The sequence below is a fragment of the Rhyacophila brunnea genome, unplaced genomic scaffold (genome assembly GCF_057557595.1).
Source record: "Rhyacophila brunnea isolate RB1 unplaced genomic scaffold, BYU_Rbru_1.0 scaffold_4, whole genome shotgun sequence".
Classification (NCBI taxonomy): Eukaryota; Metazoa; Arthropoda; class Insecta; order Trichoptera; family Rhyacophilidae; genus Rhyacophila; species Rhyacophila brunnea.
The window spans coordinates 8,207,074-8,229,174 of record NW_028233068.1 but is presented as its reverse complement, the minus strand read 5'-3'; the positions used below and the strand labels follow the sequence as shown (position 1 = coordinate 8,229,174).

General features: G+C 34.0%; 1 protein-coding gene across 1 annotated transcript; it reads right to left on the bottom strand.

Annotated features, from left to right (window-relative positions):
• Window positions 1-10,370: 10,370 nt before the first annotated feature.
• LOC147066797 (uncharacterized) lies at window positions 10,371-12,667 on the bottom strand. The gene is made up of 2 exons (XM_085954235.1): window positions 12,201-12,667; window positions 10,371-11,315 (listed from the first exon to the last, which is right to left on the bottom strand). Exons 1-2 carry the CDS (start codon window positions 12,610-12,612, stop codon window positions 11,203-11,205), a joined length of 525 nt encoding a protein of 174 aa, XP_085810361.1. The 5' UTR covers window positions 12,613-12,667; the 3' UTR covers window positions 10,371-11,202.
• Between the last annotated feature and the right edge of the window lie 9,434 nt (window positions 12,668-22,101).

The following is a 22,101-nucleotide window of genomic DNA, read 5'->3' as shown; positions in this document are numbered from 1 at the left end:
AAAAAGAAAAGGGGGGGAATGAACGCCCTACGTATGTTGTAATAGTCTTGTAGATAGTTTGATTGTATATAAAACATACTAAGGTAGGTATCTGAATTTTGGATTACTTCAAGAATTCTGCGTATATTACATTAATTTTCATGATTTTTTTCGTCACACCAGTAGTGATACGGCCCGCGTTACTTTACAAATATTTGTATTTGGCCCGAAGGAAAAAAAGGTTGAGTATCATTGGTTTATATACTGGGCAAATTTAATCGTTTAAAATCGAAAAATATGATTGATAAAATGGACTGTATAAAAATGACAAAACTATTATTATTTTTGGTCAATTTTTAGGGGTTACTCACTATTGGAAATGGTATTAGAAGACAATCGTTACATAATGCATTTTTTCTGGTCCTCTTTTAAATTTATTATGTATCTGTTTAAAGTGGTTTCTCTTTACCTATAATGAAGGTATTGATTGAAGTTCAGCTTACCTTCTTGGCTCTTTTAAATCTACAGCATATCACTATATGTGCGTATTTCCTGTATCACATTGACTAATCATATCATCGAATTTTGTATGTGGCATTACAAAGGTATGGCGTAATTATGTTGGCTTATTTGAAAGCCACTCAAGACGTAAAATTTAAACTTTCTTTAGCTATAAGCTTACAATATTAATTTTAACAGCGTTTTGACAAAAGTGAAATTACTGTTTTAACACAACCTAAAATTTCTCTAACGACTTCTAAAAACAGACAGCACGGATTATTTAAAAATATTATGTTTGACAAGAATTAAAATTAACTACAGAGTAGTTTTATTTCTCAATAATTCAAAAGTATGATGTCCGAGGCTATTAATTTTTATTTAGTGATAAGGCAAAAAATAATTTGAGCAAGCTTATGTAAATTAAAAAGTTTATTTTATATGGAAATAAAAATTACGAAATATTATGTACATAATAAAAGATATCTGTTAACATTAAAATTTTAACATTATTGTTCATTATGTTAAAGTAATGATTAAAATTGTAAATAAAATATTATAATATTATAAACAAGACTTTTTCTTTTATGTAAAACAGTTGCAAGTAGGTACTGGACAAAATTAGCACAAAAGTTAGTATGTACATATTTATTTACAAACATCACGCAATAATAATAAATACAAAAAAAGTGTAGATATTATATGCATACAAATGTCAGCCTATGGCTAAGCCCTGAGTAGGAAGCGTTTTGCGGGGCGTGGCATGAATAATGCAAAAAATGTACGAACTTTATTATGAAAACATCGTTATTTTTTCAATAATGCCTTAATTATTCTTTTTGTAAAGAGGATGAGAAGACAGCCATATTTCAGGCATATATTGTATTTCAGAAATAATTTCTTCAAACAACAACGAAAACAATATGCACGCTTGACTAAAACGATGTTAAATTTCAAACTGATTTGAAATAAGCATGCACGCTCTGCCAAACGCAAAAATGCACGTTCCTCGCCTGGTCACTCAGGACACTTACATTCGTTTAGCACGTGATTGACATGCACACCGCAAGCCACACTCCACAAACGCTTCTCACTCAGGTCTTACGCTAAGAGGGCATTCTGCATTCTTAAAGAAATACGACTTTTTACAAAATGTATACTTATCTTTCAACAGTCAACTGAATTTACAATTAAAACAATCACATACTTATCATTAGCTCAATGTTTACATGCACAATTCAGACTCATTCTCAGTAATACTCTTGTTAAACATTAGGTAAAAATGCAACACAATATTTCGAGACACTCGCAATCATAAAATCAAAGATGTCGAAGAAGCCCTACTGTGGTTTCCCTAACAAAATCGCTTAACGTAGGTCGTAGGTCAAAATTGAGTTTTTATTGTATTTTCAAACCATGATCCTGGACACTCCTTAAACGTTGTAGATAATCTATTTATATAATTTTGAAGCCTTATTATCCTTTATAGTTATTTTACACATTTGATGACTGCATAAAGTATTTTTGTTAGATAAAATAGTATTCTTTTAAACCTCTCGCTCTAATGTTTTAGAATATAGTCATATTTCGGTACATAACTGTGCAGTGGTGTTAAGATTTTTTACATTTATTAATTTTTAAAAGCATTTATGAAACCATTAGTATAATTTATTACGAGATAATTTTTGTAAAATATTCACGATAAAAAATTATATTGATAATCTCTGTGATCCCAAATTTGACAAGAATTAGGCATTTTATTATTCAAAAAATCGGCAAGATTAACACATTTGAAGATGATTCTAAAGATACTTATTATAAGCTATGTCTTTGACCTTTCAAGTGTGATAAACATCTTATGAATAATAATTACTTTATAATAATTATTGACCTATGAATAAGGTAGTGTTTTTTTGAAATACGCCATTTCTTTTGTCATTCCCCAGTGGTTAAGCTACAACATAAGGCCGTAGCCATAAATTGACAAACTATAATTGAAGTAGGGAGTAAAATGATATTGACGCGCGTGTTTGAACATGTACCGTTTAAAAAAAAAATTAAAAAAATTCGGTTAAGTACATGTTCAAACACGCGCGTTAACATAATTTTACTCCCTACTTTACTACATTTTTCTAAGCTCACCCTTTTTAGTTGAAAATTAGTGTGGTAATTTTATTATGCTTCTCTTTCTTATATTTAGATTCTGTCTATACAGAGGGTTGCCTTCGACATTGAATAAAATTAATTCATGACAAATGCAAGACACCATTAAAAATAAGAATTATAAAATTATTACAGTACTGTTTGACAGCAACATCCAAAATTATATTTTCATGATCAAATCCTATAAATCATGATTATTATTGTTTTCAAGAAGTCAATAATTGATTTCTACCTATGATTGGTATCGCAATAATTACAACAAAATACACAAAGGTGGAACCACAAATTGGTCTATATTCAGGATTAGGGATTGCAATACCGGTATCCCAGTATTTATCAATACCGAAATACTGGTTTTAAAAATCCAAAATATCGGAATTTTCGGTATTAAGAAAGCACTCGTTTACGTTTTTGAAAATGAATTATAAGTTATGTGCTGCTAAAATGCAAATATATTAAATGAATCTAACAGAGGTGAAAAAATAATAAATCAAATTTCATCAAATATGTTTATATAAGTAATTGTCGCGATGAATATTATCATAATATTATTTCGAAACAGGAAACATCTGTGACAGAAATGTTCAATTATTCTATAATTATTGATGACTGTACAAGCGTTAAATATAAGAAGCTTTTCCTGCAGCCGGACATATTTCCACTTGAACTTTTGAGGGCTTTAGTTAAAATTATCAATATATTCAAATTATTTGTAAAAAATCACTAGTTTTACAATTATGATCAATATATATTTTTAAAGGTCAACATAATAAATGTAAGTATGTAGGTTTTTGCTATAAAATAATATTTTAAAAAGATTTTAATAGCTATATTTATTGAGAAGCACCTACTTCTGTTTTTTTAATGTTTAAGAAATACCGGTATTGACATTTTCATTCGGTATTGCAATCCCTATTCAGGATAGTTATCTCATTGCATGGCATGAATATGTTCATAAGTCTAAAAACATCAATTCTCAGGGCAGCTATTTGTATTTGTTTTTGGATGTTTTTAAATTTTAGTAAATTCTCAAAACTAAAATTTAAAAGCATTCCTAATTTTTACCACAGAAAACCAACCTTAAAAATAGCTGCCCTACATATTCATACCTTACACGGATTTCATCTCTCATCAATTACTGTGCATGAATGATTGCGTGTGGTTTGCTTTGAATTACGCAATAGTATAAAGCTGTAGGTACATTATTAGCTTCACCACATACAATACGAGACTACACGATTGCTTATTTCTTGACTTCTAAATATTCAAACTACATGAAATTTTAGGGCCTATCTATGCGGGCTTAGTTTTAATCATTGGTACTCACTAGCCGCCAAGCCAGGGGTTGGCAGAAGCGGCTCTTTGCATATACATCTACAGCTCTTCAGACATAAACTCCGATTTCACCTCATCTCAAGCAGCCTAATAACTTATGAGTTTATGAGATAGAGCCGCCGAACAAACTTAGACTCGTACGGCATACTCTCTACCACTCTTTACTCTACTAATATTATTTACCTGCATGCTCACACGTGTTGCTTATACGTAATAGATTTAAAAAGCAAGGAACTGTGGAACAACAAATTCACAGATCTGACCAGCAGCTTAGAAGAACTCGAAAGAGAGAAATCCAATTTGATTTCTCAGCACAAGTGGACAGCTATAAAAAAACGGCCTAAAATAGAAACAATAATATTTGATACATGGAGTAGTTTGCCTGAAACATAAGACGCGTTAAAAGAAAACTGGTTTTTGATATTCTCATAATCTTTGGTTCTACATATATATGTGAACAACAATGACATTAATATGGACGAAGCATCTGGAAAAAAAAATGACACTCACTTTTTTGTCGGGTCTGCCGAATGGCATAATCTGTTCTAACGCCATTACAAAAAAGGTAATATTGCTATAAATTCCCGATGCTTTTTGTTGGATCTGCCGAATGGTTCGGTTCGAACGGGTTCACTCAAATAAACATTGATACTAGAAACATTGTTCCAACGCCATTACAATAAAGGTGATATTGCTATAAATTCCCGATGCGTGATATCGCATAATGGAAATTGCGTGATGTCTACCTATACATGTGCGAATGTCGCTATGCGCGAATTTACTTGCTAGCTACTGCATTGAGTGCGTTGTCCATTAATAATATCATTGGCGAACAAACATTCTCTTCTATGAACCAAATAAAAAATAAACTTGAGCAGAACGGATGAAAATTTACAATTATGTATTCAATAAAAAATAAGTAGCTATTTGCCAGATATAGTAAAGCTTTCAAAAGCGATGCATGGACGTCGTTCTACTTAATTTTTTTCAGAAAAAATCTTGAACTTTTCCCCCCTAAAAATCCATATACATTTATGTATATTACATATATGCGGTTCTCTGGTACCTTTGTTATCCTGTTTCCTTGACAATTTGGCTCTTCTCACTTGACAAAGTGCCGACCCCTGCGCTAAGCTATTTAAAATGCTGAGTAGAGTTTACACTAGTTGACAAGTAAAAGTGTATTAGTGGCACCATAGCAAACACAAAAAAACCAAGGCGCATACTCCTGCTTGCATTCTTATTTGTCATAAACACTAATTGGGCGGTTTACACGTTGCGAGTGCGAGTGGAGTTGCGGTGGGGGCACGTACCAACCAGTGGCGTATGGTGAAGGTATGCTGTTAAGATCCATCATAAATAGTGCACACTAAACTTTGTCAGTCATATTTTTTTCATTGCTACTATACTAATAAATAAATACTAATGACACAATTTGCAGATGGCGCTGGATAATTTTTAAAATTCAATTAAACCCTGCCTATCCAAACCATCATAGTGGAGGTAGGGTGCAAGATGCTGTACACTTTGGTTTTCATTGAATTAACAGGACAAATTGCAGATGGTGTTAGTTTTTTAAAACTCATGATTAGGGGCCGGATTTATATGCTAGTGCATTTTTTGTTGGGGTGTATGCACAGCTATGGGAGTTGCACAGAAATCCGTTTTGAAAGACGCAGAATCCAAAAATAAAATTTTATTGTGCATATAAATGCATATTTGAGACATTAGTGCATATTTCATAAATAAATGCATATTTTAGAGCTTTTGCATTTCTAATCTTAGTTTTTTTTTTAATCATTTTATCGAAATATAACTAAATTAGATAGGCAGATAGATTAGAATTTTAGATGCACTTGCATTTTTTAATGGCATCCCCGAGCTGTGGATTTATCAGAAAAAGTGAAGTCAACTCGGGCTATTCTTGCGGGGCCCATTAGGGCCCCTAGCGTACATTTACAGAAGCTCAGTGAGATCGGAGCATTTCGGACCCCCTCGTCAAGTTGGGCCCGATTCCAATTTTTAGGGGCCCAAAAATTCGGCCCTGCGATTTCATCTTCCTTTATTTAAATTCTACGCAATCACCTCTGTGGACGCTGAGAGGTCGTTTTCCACACAAACAAAATATACTGACAGATTTCCGGAAAAAAATAATGGCAGAGCACAATATTGAAAAAAATATTGTTAACTTTTTCTGTTCTGACAAAAAAATAGTATTTAGGAATAGTTAAGTGTGCCGTTTTTGTTTTTTAAAGTTGTGCTTAGTTTACATTGCATTTCTTATTAAATTATTTGTACTTGTAATGTAAACAAACTGTAAAATTGTAATTGATTAACTTTGTTAAAATTAGTTTGTTATTCGATTTTTTGGGTGAAGTGGGTATTCAAAATTTTTTTCCATAAAAAATGTAAATTTTTAACTGCATATTTCTTCGGTTTTAGTGCATATTTTAATGATTTTAAGTGCATATGTGCATGCATATAATCATGTTTTTTGTTGCATATAAATCCGCTCCCTACTCATGATACTCCTGAATAAAACCAAACCATAATCTATGGAATATCTAAAATTATGTATGATTTAAAGGCGTAATTTGGGATATTTTCTATATGGATGAATATTTTTTAACTATTATATATTAATTACGGCTTTGTTTATGCAGGGTTTAATTGAATTTTAAAAACTTACAAACACTAATTGCAATTTGTAGTCTTAGTTCAATGACAATAAATGAATATGACTGACAAAGTTTAGTGTGCACTATTTATGTTGTTGGATCTTAACAATCTACCTCCACCCTTTGCCACTTGTAAATAGGATGGGTTTCTATTCACTCGCACTTGCATTTTTATTAATGCTTTTTTAGTATTCGGCCTATTTACGTGTGTCATTATTAGTGCGAGTAACGAGTACTAATGATTAGTACTAAGCCCGTGTAAACAAGCCCTAATGCAGGCGCTGTATTGATGTGTAAGTCAGATAACTCAGGGCAATACTAATCTAAATAAAATTCACAGCATGGCAGCCAGATTAGGCCATCACGCTAACATACTGCGGATTAGAGGTTGGCAACCTTTTTCATATGGACATGACATTGTAGTCATCTGACTAGCTTGTCAATGAAGCGCTTGCATAAGGCGTCGTTGGCACATGAAGAAAAAGATCTGAACAAATTTATCAACATTATTACAGAGTGCTTGAAATATTCTGCATGCAATGTCTCGTCTTATCACATTTCTCCGACCCTAAAGCTTTTTCACTTTTAGAGCAATTGGAGCATTTATCTTTTTTCGGCAAAATAAAACCAATATTGAACGATGCATTAAAAATGCCCCTGAAAACTTTCAAGCTGACCGGCGGCGCCGGAGGTATTTTCGCAAGACAGTCCACCTTGTAGAAATACTCATGAAGGTAGCTCACACTCCTCATCGAGGAGGGCAAGAATTTCTTTGATGACTTGCTGTGAGACTGTACCGTAGGCAGCGATTTTATAAACTCAATAACCCCGTTTCTGGCTTCTAGGGGGGTTTTATTTGAAGGCTCGCGGTGTCCTCGCTGATCAAGTTTCGATACGTTAAATTGTGACGCATGCTTTTTAGTGTAACGCAGAGTCATTTGTGAAATATCTAAAGTGTTTAACAAAAACTGTTGGCAGATTTGTCGATCCTCGCCACGGAACGGGACAATATATTTATAAACGACATTTCGATGCCGCACTTTGTCTTTCTTCGTCTCTTCTGGCTTTGTTTCATTCGACTCATTTGAATCTTTTATTTCTTGGCTTAATTCTATTGGTTCTTTATGTTCTTGGGTGTCTTCTGATTCCTCCATGTCATGCAGTTCTTTTAAACCTTTTGCTTTTCTAAATTTTTTTATTCTTTTAGATTTTTTTGCTTCTTTTTTTAATTTTTTCACTTTCTTAAGTTTTTTCAATTTCTTAATGGTCATCTTTTTTGGAGGTTTTTCTTTGATGCAGGATAGCAACCAATCTCGTTGTCTGCTCGGTGTCATACCCCAGTAAAACTCGTGCAAATTTAGTCGTTCTTCTTCAGTGAATTTCACCGTACAGTCGTTACCGCATCGTTTTCCAGCGCATGGATTTGCTTTGACTATTTTTCCCTTACCGGGGATTTTTTCTTGTTTTACTTTCTTTATTCTTGGTGGCTTTTTTATTTTACATTTAGCTTTTCTGCGTACTTTAGGTGCTACTGTGATACTCTCGGTCACTGTGTTCAAACTAACTGGACTGGGAGGGTGAAATATATTATCTGACTTTTGAATCTGCTGCGAGTAGTTATCGGGGATTATGAACTGATTGACGATTGGTTCAATATTCGGTCTGTTCAAATTCATATCGTGCAATTTGAAGTCTGGCAATGTTAAAAAATCACTATCTCTATAGTCAATAAGATTACTGGTGGGTGGAGGTCTATTATTGTCAACAATCTGTGTCAGCATAGACCTACTGTCAACAGGATGGTTCGTAAGCATTGTTCTGTTGTCAACAATATGATTAATAAGTATTGGTCTATTATCGATGACATGATTGATTGCCATTGATCTATTATCGATATAGTTCGACACTGTTATTCTGCAATCATCGTCAGTAACCATTGATCTGCTAGATATCTGAGGTACATATTCCTGATATGGAGCCTTAATAAAGTTATATTCTTTGTGTTCTTCCATTTCGAGCGTTTGTTACGTATAACGAATTTATATGAATTGTATGGTGTACAAGCAATATGATTTTTAAATTACCTACTATAAATATTAAAAACAAAAATATATTGGAAATGACAGTTCGATTACTTCACCGAGATGGGCGAAACATTAGTCTATGGGTGAAATCAGAAAGAATTTGTCTATTGGTCATTCATTATTTTAATTTTAATAATAAAATGTCGAAACTCCATTGGCGAGCCAAAAGTCCGACGACAATAAGTCTTCAGATTTTTCTACGTTCTGCTACTGGCCAACAGACGTTCAACGAAACGAGTATATAATTAATTTGACGAGTAAAACAGTCGACTTTGACAGCATAGATAATATACGTATATCTGACCAGTTAAATCGTGATGGCGTTAAATGATACCGACGTTTTATGTTTTTTGGGTTATTGGGTGGCAGATAATGTAATAACGAAGCAAAGGGTACACAAATACTGGGTGAAACATTGGATAAGGAAACGAACGACATTATCCCACACAAATTTAATACGAGAATTGCGTTTGCAACCGAGCGATTTCCGCAATTATTTGCGAATGTCGGAGGATGTATACACAGAACTGTATAATTTGGTCTCCCCATTTATTAAAAAAAAAATACTATGATGAGGGAAGCTATTTCTCCTCATGATAGATTATGTGCAACCCTGCGATTTTTGGCTGCCGGCGGAACATTCACTGACTTGCATTATAGAACTGCGATTGGAAGACAAACTCTGGGCAAGATAATTCCCGAAACTTGCCAAGTCATCATTGACGTTTTGAAAGGAGAATATTTCAAGGTGTGTATTATATTATACGTCATCTAATAAAGTTGGGCAAATTTACAAATATATCATTAACAAGTAGACATTGGTTGGTCTTATAAAGTGAACGTTTAGTGGATTGTTTTACCTATATAAATCATAGACGGCAACATCATAAGAATGGCAGACAAGATGCATTTGAGATAGGTATATATATAGTCACAAATAAGGCCATCGTTGACATGCTAAATATTCAATAGACCATTAGAATGCTGTACCTAGCCAGGACTCTCCATATAGGCTGTAAGCAAGCTGCTTAATTATTCCTGTTGAATGTATTGTAATACTAGTCATATTCTTCGAAAAGCAAGCATGGAATTTGATTTCTAAATGAGGCCACATAATAATATAGGTTTGCTAACATAGCTCAAATACTTACCATTTGTTGTATCGCTTAAGCTAAGGTTTATAGGCATAAAAACAAACAAAAAAACAAATATTTTTACAAGATATTTATTCATACAAAAAACATTAATTTATTATACCGGCTTTTGTACATTTTTGCTTAATATACGATAAACTGGTTGAGTATGAACAGTAGTTGCTGGCATTATTTTGTCACTTTGTCCCACAAAGGCAACTTCATGCATCAGCTTCTCGGCCAGCAATCTTTGTCCCTGTGACATCGATCGTAGTTTCATGGCCATCATTTTGCCAAAAACATCAAATTCATCTTCAGTCTTGCTTAGTTTGTCGGTGATTAATTCTAACACTTTGTTGGCGCTATCATTCGATTTTTTTCGTTTGAACGATGGGGGTTCTGGTGCTCTATTGAGATTCGACCTTGGAGTAGTCGACAACGTGGATGTTGAAGGCGAATATTCTATCTGTAAATAAAATGTTGATTATTTTTTGTTGCAGTTCCCTGATACGCACGAAGAAATGGAGACGATTGCAGAAGAATTTAATAGTAAATGGCAATTTCCAAATTGCCTGGGCGCAGTTGATGGGAAACACATTGCAATCGTGCCACCTGCAGGCGCCGGCTCCCACTTTTATAATTACAAACATTTCCACAGCATTGTTTTGATGGCGATTGCAAATGCTAATTATGAATTTATTTATGTTGATGTTGGAACAAATGGACGTATTTCTGATGGAGGCGTACTGAGAAAATCTGATTTTTTCAAACGTTTAGACGAAGGCAGATTAAAAATACCTGCACCAAAAAAACCTACTGCTAATTCTGATGCACTGCCATTTGTTTATATTGGCGATGAAGCCTTTGCATTACGTAACGATTTCATAAAGCCGTATTCACAAAGGCAATTAAATCACAGTAAAAGAATATATAATTATCGGACATGCAGAGCCAGGCGAATTATAGAAAATGTTTTTGGCATTTTAGCTGCTAGATTCCGCATTTTTCAAGCTCCAATAAACATGAAAATTGAAAATATCAATACAGTTGTATTAGCTTGCTGTGTGCTGCACAACTTTCTTCGTCGCAAATCAACACATACTTATACTCCTTCTCATGACCTTGATAGGGAAAATCCTGAGACAGGTTTAATAGAGCTCGGACTGAGGTCACAGGACACCTTAGCGCCTTTGGAAGCAACGACTAATCGGAACTCGACTGCCAATGCTAAGAAAGCGCGAGGAGATTTCGAAAAATATTTTAATACTACCGGGGCTGTCACATGGCAAGAAAGTATGATAAGCAATAGATAAATTAAACCAATGTAACAATTTAGTTAAAATGTTTTACCTCAATACAATCTTCGTTGTTTAACGAGTTGGAGTAACTCTCATCAGGAGACATGTTTTCCAAATCGTCCACCATGCTGGATATTGAGCTCGATTCTGTAAAACAACATGTAAATTGTTAAAATACAACATAATACTCAAACTTGTTTTTTATTATCTCTCCCCTAAGTACCCATTCCTTCATACGGTTAATATTGATATTGGTATAATTGGTGTAATCCAGTATATCGGGTATTTTCAAAATGTGTTTTCCGCTGTATTCCTCATAACCAAACTGTACCATTAATTTTGATTGATGATTGACGATTTATTGATTGTCTCTGAAGGAACCTAACTCGAGCGATTTTTGATTTTATGATCATTTCTTTTCTTCTTCTTTCGACCATGTCCGATCATAATATGGACCTCCACGGAGTGGAGGTTTGTATTGACAGATTTTGTTTTTACGAGAAATGGATGTCAGCCACTTGCTCAACATATTAGGTCCATACTCTGACTCATACACAAATTGAAATTCAATGTGTACTTGTCAGACCCAGGATTTGAACCTGGGACCCGACCACGACTCAATAAGCCGCGCTTCCACCGCCATGATCGTACCTATATATTATTATTTCTTACCTACCTCAGCAAAGAATAAATAATTTTATTGTGACTAGAAATGATTCATAGCTGTATGTTTTAATTGCTTAATAGTAGCTAATCTAATGCGATGTCACTTTCAGAGATACGACAATGTCATAGTCTGCACGTGTATAATAAATAGCTTTAAAGCATTCCCTCGTACCTATATATTATTATTATTTATTACCTACCTCGGCAAAGAATAAGAAATTTTATTGTGACTAGAAATGATTCATAGCTGTATGTTTTAATTGCTTAATAGTAGCTAATCTAATGCGATGTCACTTTCAGAGCTAGGTACGACAATTTCATAATCTGCACGTGTATAATAAATAGCTTTAAAGCATTCCTACGTACCTTCCATTTGGTCGTTCAAGAACTCCAAATTTTTATAGTACCACAGTTTGGGTAGATAAACTGCGTCTGTGCCGGCTCCGCTTCGATATGATGTCCTTACTTTATTTCTCTCCTTTCTGTAACCCGACCTCAATGTCTGTATTTTCTTTTTAACATCGTCGACCCTTGCCTGCGGCTCCACCTTGATTAAAATCTCCAAAAGTTCCGCATACGCCAAGGACTTGGCATCACGATTCTTGTATAGTGGGCTGGTCGTCTTCCACAACGATGGGTTGTCTTTAAAACAACTAATAAAATCTTCCAAGAAACTTTTCGAATGCACTCGTAGATCTACCATTGTTGTTATCGATGTGAGATGTCCGAACACTTTGAATGACAGTAAAATAATGATGGCGCTGTCGTCCGTCGGCATAGATATAAATAATGTGACGGTAAAGCGTGGTGAACGTACGAATTTCAGCGGCTCGGCGAGTAAAATATCAAACATGTTTGAAATCCAACGAGCCTGGTCTGCGGATTAAAAAGTCCGCAGACCTGGGGTGCTCCACGCGAAAAAAAAGTCCGAAGACTGTAAATCGTCTGACTTGCGTGCCAATGGAGCGCCGGCATTTGATTATACTAGGTCTAGGATAATAATATATGAGATCAACTGTTTGATTATCTAGAAACGTAACGCATTTGATATGAAGATTACTTTTTTATTGTTCAATTAATTGTAGGTATTTGAATAAAATTACATAATGCTAAATGAACTAATTTACGTTGGGGTAAGTGTGAAATATAATTAAATGAGATGAATTTCAACGTGGTTCATGATGAATAGGTGTGTTTTAAACAGTTGAAAACTTTACCGTAGGATCTACAAAACCATTACAATTAATATGTACAGAAGGAACCCACTGTATATCTTACTATAATAAGACATTTTAATATTTTTTGATCACTAGTCAGTTAGTTACACTTACCCCAATATTGGGGTAAGTGTAACTAAATTCATCTTTATTCCAAAAGTACTTCAAAATCTTAATGTATTATATGCATGGAAAGGTAATATTTCATTTAATTAATATTGAGTCTTGGGCTAAAACTACAGTATAGAATTTCAACAAAATGGGCTAAAACATTTTTTTTGGGGTAAGTGTGTCATACTAATGTATGAAGCGCTAGTGATGTCCCGAAAGAAAAACGACGTATTAACGTAGGTAGTTGACGGACATCCGATGACACTAAGAGTTTACTTTTTGAACGATCATGGGAAAAACTTGTTATGTCAAGTTGACAGTCAACATTATATGTGTCGCTACATTTCAAAATCAGCCAAGTTCATCTTTAGGTATTTTTTACTTTTTTGTGAATTGCTGAAGAACTGCTTTCTAACATTTCTGCATTATCAAAGTGTGGAATTTATTAATTTTAAATATTCTATAGGAACATGCAACTGGTAATTTTGATGTAGCCAGCTGATAAAAAACATAAAATATCAATAGATGCACATTTTGAAACAGATTTGTTTAAAACATCCATTGTAGGATAGTATATTAGCAGTGTTGCCAACCGTACTGTAATTATAGTATGTGTACTACAATTTTCGTCTGCATTTTCGTCAATATAAAACAGGTATAGTACGCCCAAAATACTATAATTTTGAGAAATAACAACGCCAAAATAATCCGTGAGAAGCAAAAAAAAAATCCGCATGTCTAAAAAAGGTGACGTTAATTACTTAACACAGCGATTTCCAAACTAGGAGGCGCGGAATGTTGCAAAGGGAGGCGCGAAAAATTTAACACAATTAATGTAGCCACAAGTTTGCAGTTTGCAAATGCATTGTTTATAAAACGGTCGCTAGTTATAAACTACACAAAAAACAGTTCTATAAAAGGTTGTTTCCAAACCTATCTACCAATATGGAGACTAATTATATAATCCCTCACTATTGTGAAGCGCAATGGCTATCTCGTAACAAAAATGAAATAAAAGGGTCAAATTAATCATAATGTTGAAATTTGAGGCAAATTTGTTTAGGAACGATAATTTTGTTGTTAAACTTGTCTATTTGGTTGAAATTTTAAAAAAAATGAGTGAATAAATCAATCCAAGGACCACTAATGCATTCACTGATTTAAAACAACAAAGTGAAGGCATTCATAAAAAAATGGAGCTTAGGAAATCAAAATGACAAAAAAAAAGTTCGCCATGTCTCCACTTTTAAATGATTTCTACGCCAGATATATTGATAGAATCCATTTGTCAACGAACGAAGATGAATTCGATTGACTACTATTGAAATTGATTGTGCTAATAAACAAGCATATTCGTCAAAAATTAATGTAATATAAGTAGTAAAACCATGTTTATTTTTTTTTCATTTTTGTATTCGTAAGTAGGTACATTGTTGACTATTTAAAAAGGTGTCTGTATTATTTAATGAAATATGGGGGGGGTAGTCGCCTGGATTCAATTTTATAAAAGGGAGACGTAGTAACATAAAGTTAAGAAACCACCGACATTTGAATTTTGTCTAAAAAAACTAGACGTTAATTACCCTTCATGGATATTTTGTCTAAAAAAACAAGACGTTAATTACCCAACTTTAATTTTTTGAAAATGCAGAAAATTATTGGTCACTCAACGCGTACTATATTTTCTGCCGAAATACTATAATTTTGAAGGCACTGTACTATAATTCCACTTTCAAAATATGGCAACCCGCAACACTGCCGCTCATAGATAATATTATTATAGAAGGAACAGTACAATCACTTCTTCAGAAACTATACATAACGTTTCTTAAATCCCACACTTTTTAATTTATATCCTTGCTGTGACTTCGATTTGCAATGAGGAGATTGATTACAAAATTACTGCACAATTCAAAGTTGTCATTGATTTATAGATTGTGTGTTCGGGCAAAATATAGCAATGTTGCGCGAAGATTAGGCTGATTTAAAGTAGACATGATAACGCTGCGTACCCAATAGATAACGGTTGTTTATCAATGCTTCATAGCAAATTATATTGAAGATAAAGAAACGGCTCTCGACGATATGTTTGAGAAGAATTCTGCAGTTTTTTTGACATATTGTCAGGCGCGGACCGGAAAACCTGGAGAGACTGGTAGTTTTGGGTAGCCTCCAGGCAAAGCGAAGCAGAGGAAGAGCGTCTGCACGATGGAGCGACCAAGTGAAAGAGCTGACTGGGGGCACCATCCATTCTGCCCTGAGAGAAGCGGAAGATCGAGAAGGATGGAAAGTCTTGGTCGCTCAAAGGTTGGCGAAATTTAAATGTGGTCACGATCCTCATCCATGAGTGCACGACCAAGAAGAAGAGATAGCAAATAATAAAGTCGTAAAATATGTAGGTATGGATACTTACCTCATGAAGAAAAATATCACCGCGGAAAACCATATTAACAAACCTAAAACTGTGCAGAAATTAGTCAATTCTGTAAAAGTCATGGCAGCCAATGCCGATATAGCACTCATTTTTGAGAATCTACACGCACGCACACACTCACTATAATATATACAATTTAATTTATGTTGTCACATCACTTGTGTCGAGAAAGAAATATGAGATCAACCGAACGATTATAATATTATCCAAATAACGCATTCGTAACCATCGGCGGTTTGCGCGGCAATCACAGTGTTGCAATGTCTACTGAAATTTCAGTACAGCTACTGAAATTTTGGTCAGGAAAAGAAGATATTATGATATTTGTGATGAATAAAAGTAACTTTTTACATGATTTTTTAAATGACACTTGTAAGATTATGTCAATATACACGCTTTTATGAAACAAAATCGTTGAATTTCATACATTTTTGTCATTCTACCGATATTTTTAAGAAAAAATCAAAAATCTACTGAATTTTGAAAATTTTAGTTGGCAACACTGGGCTATCATTCGCAAGCAACCAGTGTTCAGTGTTGCCATCTTTTTCTATGCTGATCATAGTACAAAGGCGTAAAAATTATAGTATTTCCAAAAAATATATTGTACAGGAACATTTATCGTCTTGTATCCTTTAAAATTATAGTATTTTGGTATATTTGGCGAAAAATTACAGTATTTTACATTTTTTGCAGAATTAAAATTATAGTATTGTACTATAACTATAGTACGGTTGGCATCACTGCCAGTGTTGCCATCTTTTCAAAGTGGAATTGAAGTACAGAGCCTCCAAAATTATAATATTTGGGAAAAAAATATAGTACGCGTTGTCAACTGTTGAAAATGTCAGTATAGGTTTTTTGTTTCCCAGGGAAAATAACGGAGAATTTGAGAAACTCCAAGACCCATTTTTATTTTGATACCTCTTCCGACCAAAAATGCTTAAGTACAGCAGAATTCAAGAAATTTCATTTTTAACCAAAGTCAAGGGATTTTTTTACGTTTTTCGACCAATTTTTTGAACAAGTTCTCCAAATCATTTTGTATTACGAAATTATAGTACTTTGCACCAATTTATCAAACGGAAATATCGAAATTTTAGTACTTTTTACACATTTTTCCGATATTCCAAATTATTGTATTTTGGGCGTACTATACCTGTTTTATATCGTACATAGTACGCGGATCAAAATTGTAGTACAAATACTATAATTATAGTACGGTTGGCAACATTGCAAGCAACTGAGCACTGAACGAATGTGAAATTCAGTGTTGCCATCTTTACAAAGTTGAATTATAGTACAGAGCCGCCAAAATTATAGTATTTGGGGAAAAATATAGTACGCGTTGCCATCTGTTGAAAATGTATACGTTTTTTATTTCTCTTGAAAAAAATAAAGGAGAATTTGAGAAACACATAGATCCCTTTTTATTTAGGTACGAGGGTGGGTCAATAATTCCTTAGAAAAAAGCATTAAAACAGGTTTTATTTTTGTATTTTTTTTTTATTTCTCAACATAATTTCCTTGGAGCTCAATACACTTGGTTAGACGTTTCTCAATTTTTTTTAAACCGTCAGAAAAATAAGTTTTCGGAAGGTCCTCAAAATAAGCATTTGTCCGATCGATGACTTCTTCATTTGAAAAAAAACGTTGTCCACTTAGCCATTTTTTTAAGTTTGGGAAAAGGAAAAAGTCACTGGGGGCTAAATCTGGCGAATACGGTGGGTGGTCGACCAATTCGAACTTCAATTCTTCAATTTTAGCCATTGATCGTAAACATGTGTGAACACGGACATTGTCCTGATGAAAGAGGATTTTTTTCCTGTTTAAATGAGGCCGTTTTTCTTCAATTTTGTTTTTTAGCTGGTCCAATAAAGATGCATAATAATCCCCTGTTATTGTTTTTCCTTTTTCCAAATAGTCAACGAAAATAATTTCACGTGCATCCCAAAATGCAGCAGCCATAACCTTACCAGCTGATTTTACGGTTTTCGCCTTCTTTGGACATGGTTTGCCTTCGCAATCCACTGCTTTGACTGTTCTTTCGTCTCGGGAGTATAGTGGTGTATCCATGTTTCATCCACAGTCACAAAGCGACGAAAAAATTCATCCGGATTGCGTTGCATGAGCGACAACAGGGCTTTAGAGGCCACCACCCTACTGCGTTTATTGTCGACTGTGAGCAAACGCGGCACCCATCTTGCAGAAATATTTTTCATGCCCAATTTGTCATGTAAAATAGAAATGACGCTACCTTTTGAGATCCCTGTAACCTCAATTATCTCACTCAACTTTAATCTTCGGTCACTTAACACTATATCGTGGATTTTATTGATCATTTCTGGTGTAGTCACCTCTACAGGACGTCCTGAGCGTGGTTCATCCTTTGTTGATGTACGACCACGTTTAAATTCATTTAACCAGTTATAAATAGTTGCAAGTGAAGGAGCAGATATGCCGTGAACTAAATCCAACTCATTTTTTATTTCCTTTGCTGTTAACCCTTTTATATTAAAATGTTTAATAACAACTCTAAACTCAATTTTCTCCATTTTCCATTTTTCCATTTTCCACAAGCAATTTTTTTTTTAAAATGTACGAGAAACACACAACAACCCGACCAATCTGATTGAAACTTCGCAGCATACTGAATCGGTAGTGCCGCTTCATGAAAACAAACCGCTTGCAGTACTAGTCGCGCCACCTGTCGGCTTTTCTAAGGACTTATTGACCCACCCTCGTACATCTTCCGACCAAAAATGTTTACCAAAGAATTCAAGAAATTTCATTTTTAACCAAAGTCAAGGGATTTTTTTACGTTTTTCAAGCAATTTTTTTCCAAGTTCTCCAAATCTTCTTATATTGCGAGATTATAGTACTTTGGACTAATTTATCGAACGGCAATATTGATATTTATCACTTTTTATATATTTTTTCTAATATTCAAAATTATAAAAGAAGATATTATGATATTTGTGATGAATAAAAGTCACTTTTTACATGATTTTTAAGATACTTGCGAGATTATGCCAATATGCACGCTTTCACCAAACACAATCGTTTAATTTCATACATTTTTGTCAGTCTACCGATATTTTGAAGAAAAAATCAAAAAATCTACTGAATTTTGAAAGTTTTAGTTGGCAACACTGTCTGCAAGTGCAGTGATGAACTTTATTTTTACCGGTGCTTACCGACAGTCTCATTTTGTAGAGTGTTGACTCATTCTTGGTGTCAGTGGCGCATCTAGGATTTATTATTGGGGGGGGGGACCAAGTAGGAGGGTTAAATATAGTTTTCATGCAAATGAAAAAAAAACATTTAGTAGAATTTGAAAATTTTGTTTACAGAACAAAATCAAGTTTTCTTTTCTTTTTACAAAGCTCTTGAATTAGTTCGGTCGTGGTTATTTTAATACATTGGACACTAAAGACGCGCCCAGCGCGTAACGATTAAGGTGGTCATTCGATATAATTAGCATGTTATTTAAATGTGGTAATTATAAAGTATTTATCTAGTCAGCAATCAATGTGTTTTAATCTCTCTGTGTATGTAAAATAAGGCCAGTCCATTTAATCTTGACTACGTCATGGTATGTCACCATGTACACTTTATAATGTTTGTTTTATGTATATGTTATGTATGTTTTTAAAAGGTGTAAGGTTAAAAACGATCTTTAACTGACGCATGTTGTCACTGTGAAAAACTGTAACTAAAATTACCATTAACAAAGTGGAATTTATTTGATGTGAAAGTCAATACAATTAATGTGATACCTGAGGTTGTCGGATTTTACAGATTTCAGGATGATTAGGCCTTCAATTCTTTATCTAAAATTATAAGACTTTTTCGTTTTTATATTAGTTATTGTTGAGAAACCGATCACAAATAAGATATTGAACACTGTAGCAAGATTTTCAGTGCCCTCTTGTAAAGACCTGGATACATCTTGGGCAGAAATCCAAAGTTCCTCCATAGTTATTTCACAAAAATTATTTTCGATCGATTGATTCGATTCGAGTACGACCCGTTGACAAGGTGACCAATTCCTCATCTTCTCTTGGTACGAAAATTAAAAACTCGATGTACCTATCAATCGTAGCAAATGGATTTCGTATTAAGTCATAATTTTCTATATTTAAGGAAGGAAAATAATATGCAATCTTTTCTTTCAATAAACTGAAATGTTCTGTTATAGCGGGAATAATTCCCACGGCAATGTTTTCGTTCAGTGAAGGAAACATATCTACTTTATTTTTCCCTATTATTCGATTTTTCCAAAGAGTTATTTTTTCGAAATCATCAATTTGTCAGTAGATTTAAAAAACAAACATCTTTTCCTAGAATGCTTGTGTTAATGTTATTTAAGTACTTAATTAGAAGTATTTGCTAAATATGTCATTTTAGCACACCAATCATCATCATTCTGAAGACGTTTTACAAAATTATCCATACTTTGTTATCCATCCTTAATTTTGGAAAAAGATTAACAATTAATTTTAAAGTTCTATGAATTGGCATAAAATTTTTACCCCTAGATAACCATCTCACTTCAGTGTGAAAAAGCAAATATTCGTATACTTAGATTCCACAGAAATGCAAAGTTTTTTTTAAAAATGCCTGTTTTTAATGGTCTGGATTTGATGAAATTTACCATATTTACAACATGGTCTAGTACAGGTTTTAGTGCTGCGGTAATGCTTTCGAAACTATAGATACTCTGTGTAAAAAAAACAGTGCGTAGATATAATATTAGGGTTTCTTGTCTTTGCGAGAGTCAAAAATCCTTTAAATGAGCCTACTATTGACGGAGCACCATCCATACAAATTCCTCCATGATATTTTAAATTGTTCTAAATATGAAGAAATAGAATCAAAAAATCTTGTCATGTCGTACGCTCGGTGAGTTCTTTGCAGCATAGATATTGATTCACTATTTTGTTTTCATTTATGAAACGAAAACCTGTGAGGCCAACGGAAAATGCGTGCGATCGATTCGGCAACATCGAATTCATATTAGATCTTTCATCGGCTTTCATAATTTCACGAAGGACTTTTTTGGTTTTCACTATTCCGCGGATTTTTCTACTTTTATAATTATTTTCGCGGTGCACTTGCAATAAGCCAGCGGTGTACTGGTTAAGAACCACTGGTCTAGAGCAACAATATTTATGCCAAATTCCACCGAAAAAATGTTTTTTTAATTTACACCACCACCGACTGTGGTGGGCATGGCCCCCACATCATGAATTGGTCCCTTAGGCCAGGATGTTTGGTGGGCCCCCTTACCTTTCATCAGAGTTAAGGGAAATGTGATGTTCTACAGTAGTGGTACCAAATGGTATTCCGTGGATTTATCTATATTTTTAAATAATCCCCTTGAATTATTGATTTGTCCGACCTCATATCATATTATCGATCGTTATTATACTATGAAACACTGGTCGCGACCCCTCTTGTGGTAGCCAAGTAGCATTCGTCCCTTCGATATTGGATAAAATAACCATTTTTATTTTTCTAGGAACACTAAAAATAATTATAATATAAAATGATACACGTGAATTATCATGTAGTTACGTATATTATATTTTCATTATACTACATATTTTTTATATTAATTTTGATGAAGTAGTATAGCGCCACATGCGATTTTTTTTATAATATAATAAATTTCTGGATTTTTGTGTTTATCTCACAATTGGACGAGCCGCCACGTCGGACCCTCTTGAGCCCGGGCCCCCAGGCTGTAGCCCTGTCAGCCCATGGTGGCCATGTCAGTCATGGGCCATCGTGGTGGGTGTAGTCGTTCTTTTCGCCGACTTTTTATCGTCGATTTTGGATTTTTTAATAGTGAAGTTCCAAAATATTAATTGAAAAAAAATATTATTGCATTTAACATCTACCCAACACAGCCTAATTTCTCGTTTATCGGACTTTTGTCTATTGCACTTGGTGTACACCGATCCGGAATGCGGGCGGACACCGAGAATTTTTTGACATTTCCATAAGAGATTGGGTTTCTAAAAAAACCCGACATTAGTGTTTCGAAATTTTTGTGTTAGAAATTAAAATCCAAGAATTTTTTCTAAAGAGCTGTTGAATTTGAAATCATTTTTTTTGCCGTGTTTTTTTCAATTTCAATGTTTTTGGGGGGTGCCAGGGCCCCCTGCCCCCCCTGGATGCGCCACTGCTTGGTATTGATATTATCAAGTTATGAAAAACTTTATTGATAGACGTGTAGCAGTGATGCCAACCGTACTATAATTATAGTACAATACTATAATTTTAACTCTGCCAAAATTGTAAAATACTATAATTTTACCCCAAATATACCAAAATACAAAGAGATTAGACTGTCCAATCTCTTTGCCAAAATACTATAATTTTAAAGGATTCAAGACGAAAAATGTTCCTGTACTTATTTGTTAGAAATCAAAGAGATTATAATTTTTACGCCTTTGTACTATAATCAGCATAGAAAAAAATGGCAACACTGTATATT

Excerpts from the sequence above, each read along its gene's own strand:
- LOC147066797 (XM_085954235.1), bottom strand. The coding sequence starts at position 12,612 with ATGCCGACGGACGACAGCGCCATCATTATTTTACTGTCATTCAAAGTG. Across the intron at positions 11,316-12,200 it reads CTTGAACGACCAAATGGAAG|AATCGAGCTCAATATCCAGC; the intron begins GTACGTAGGAAT and ends GTTGTTTTACAG.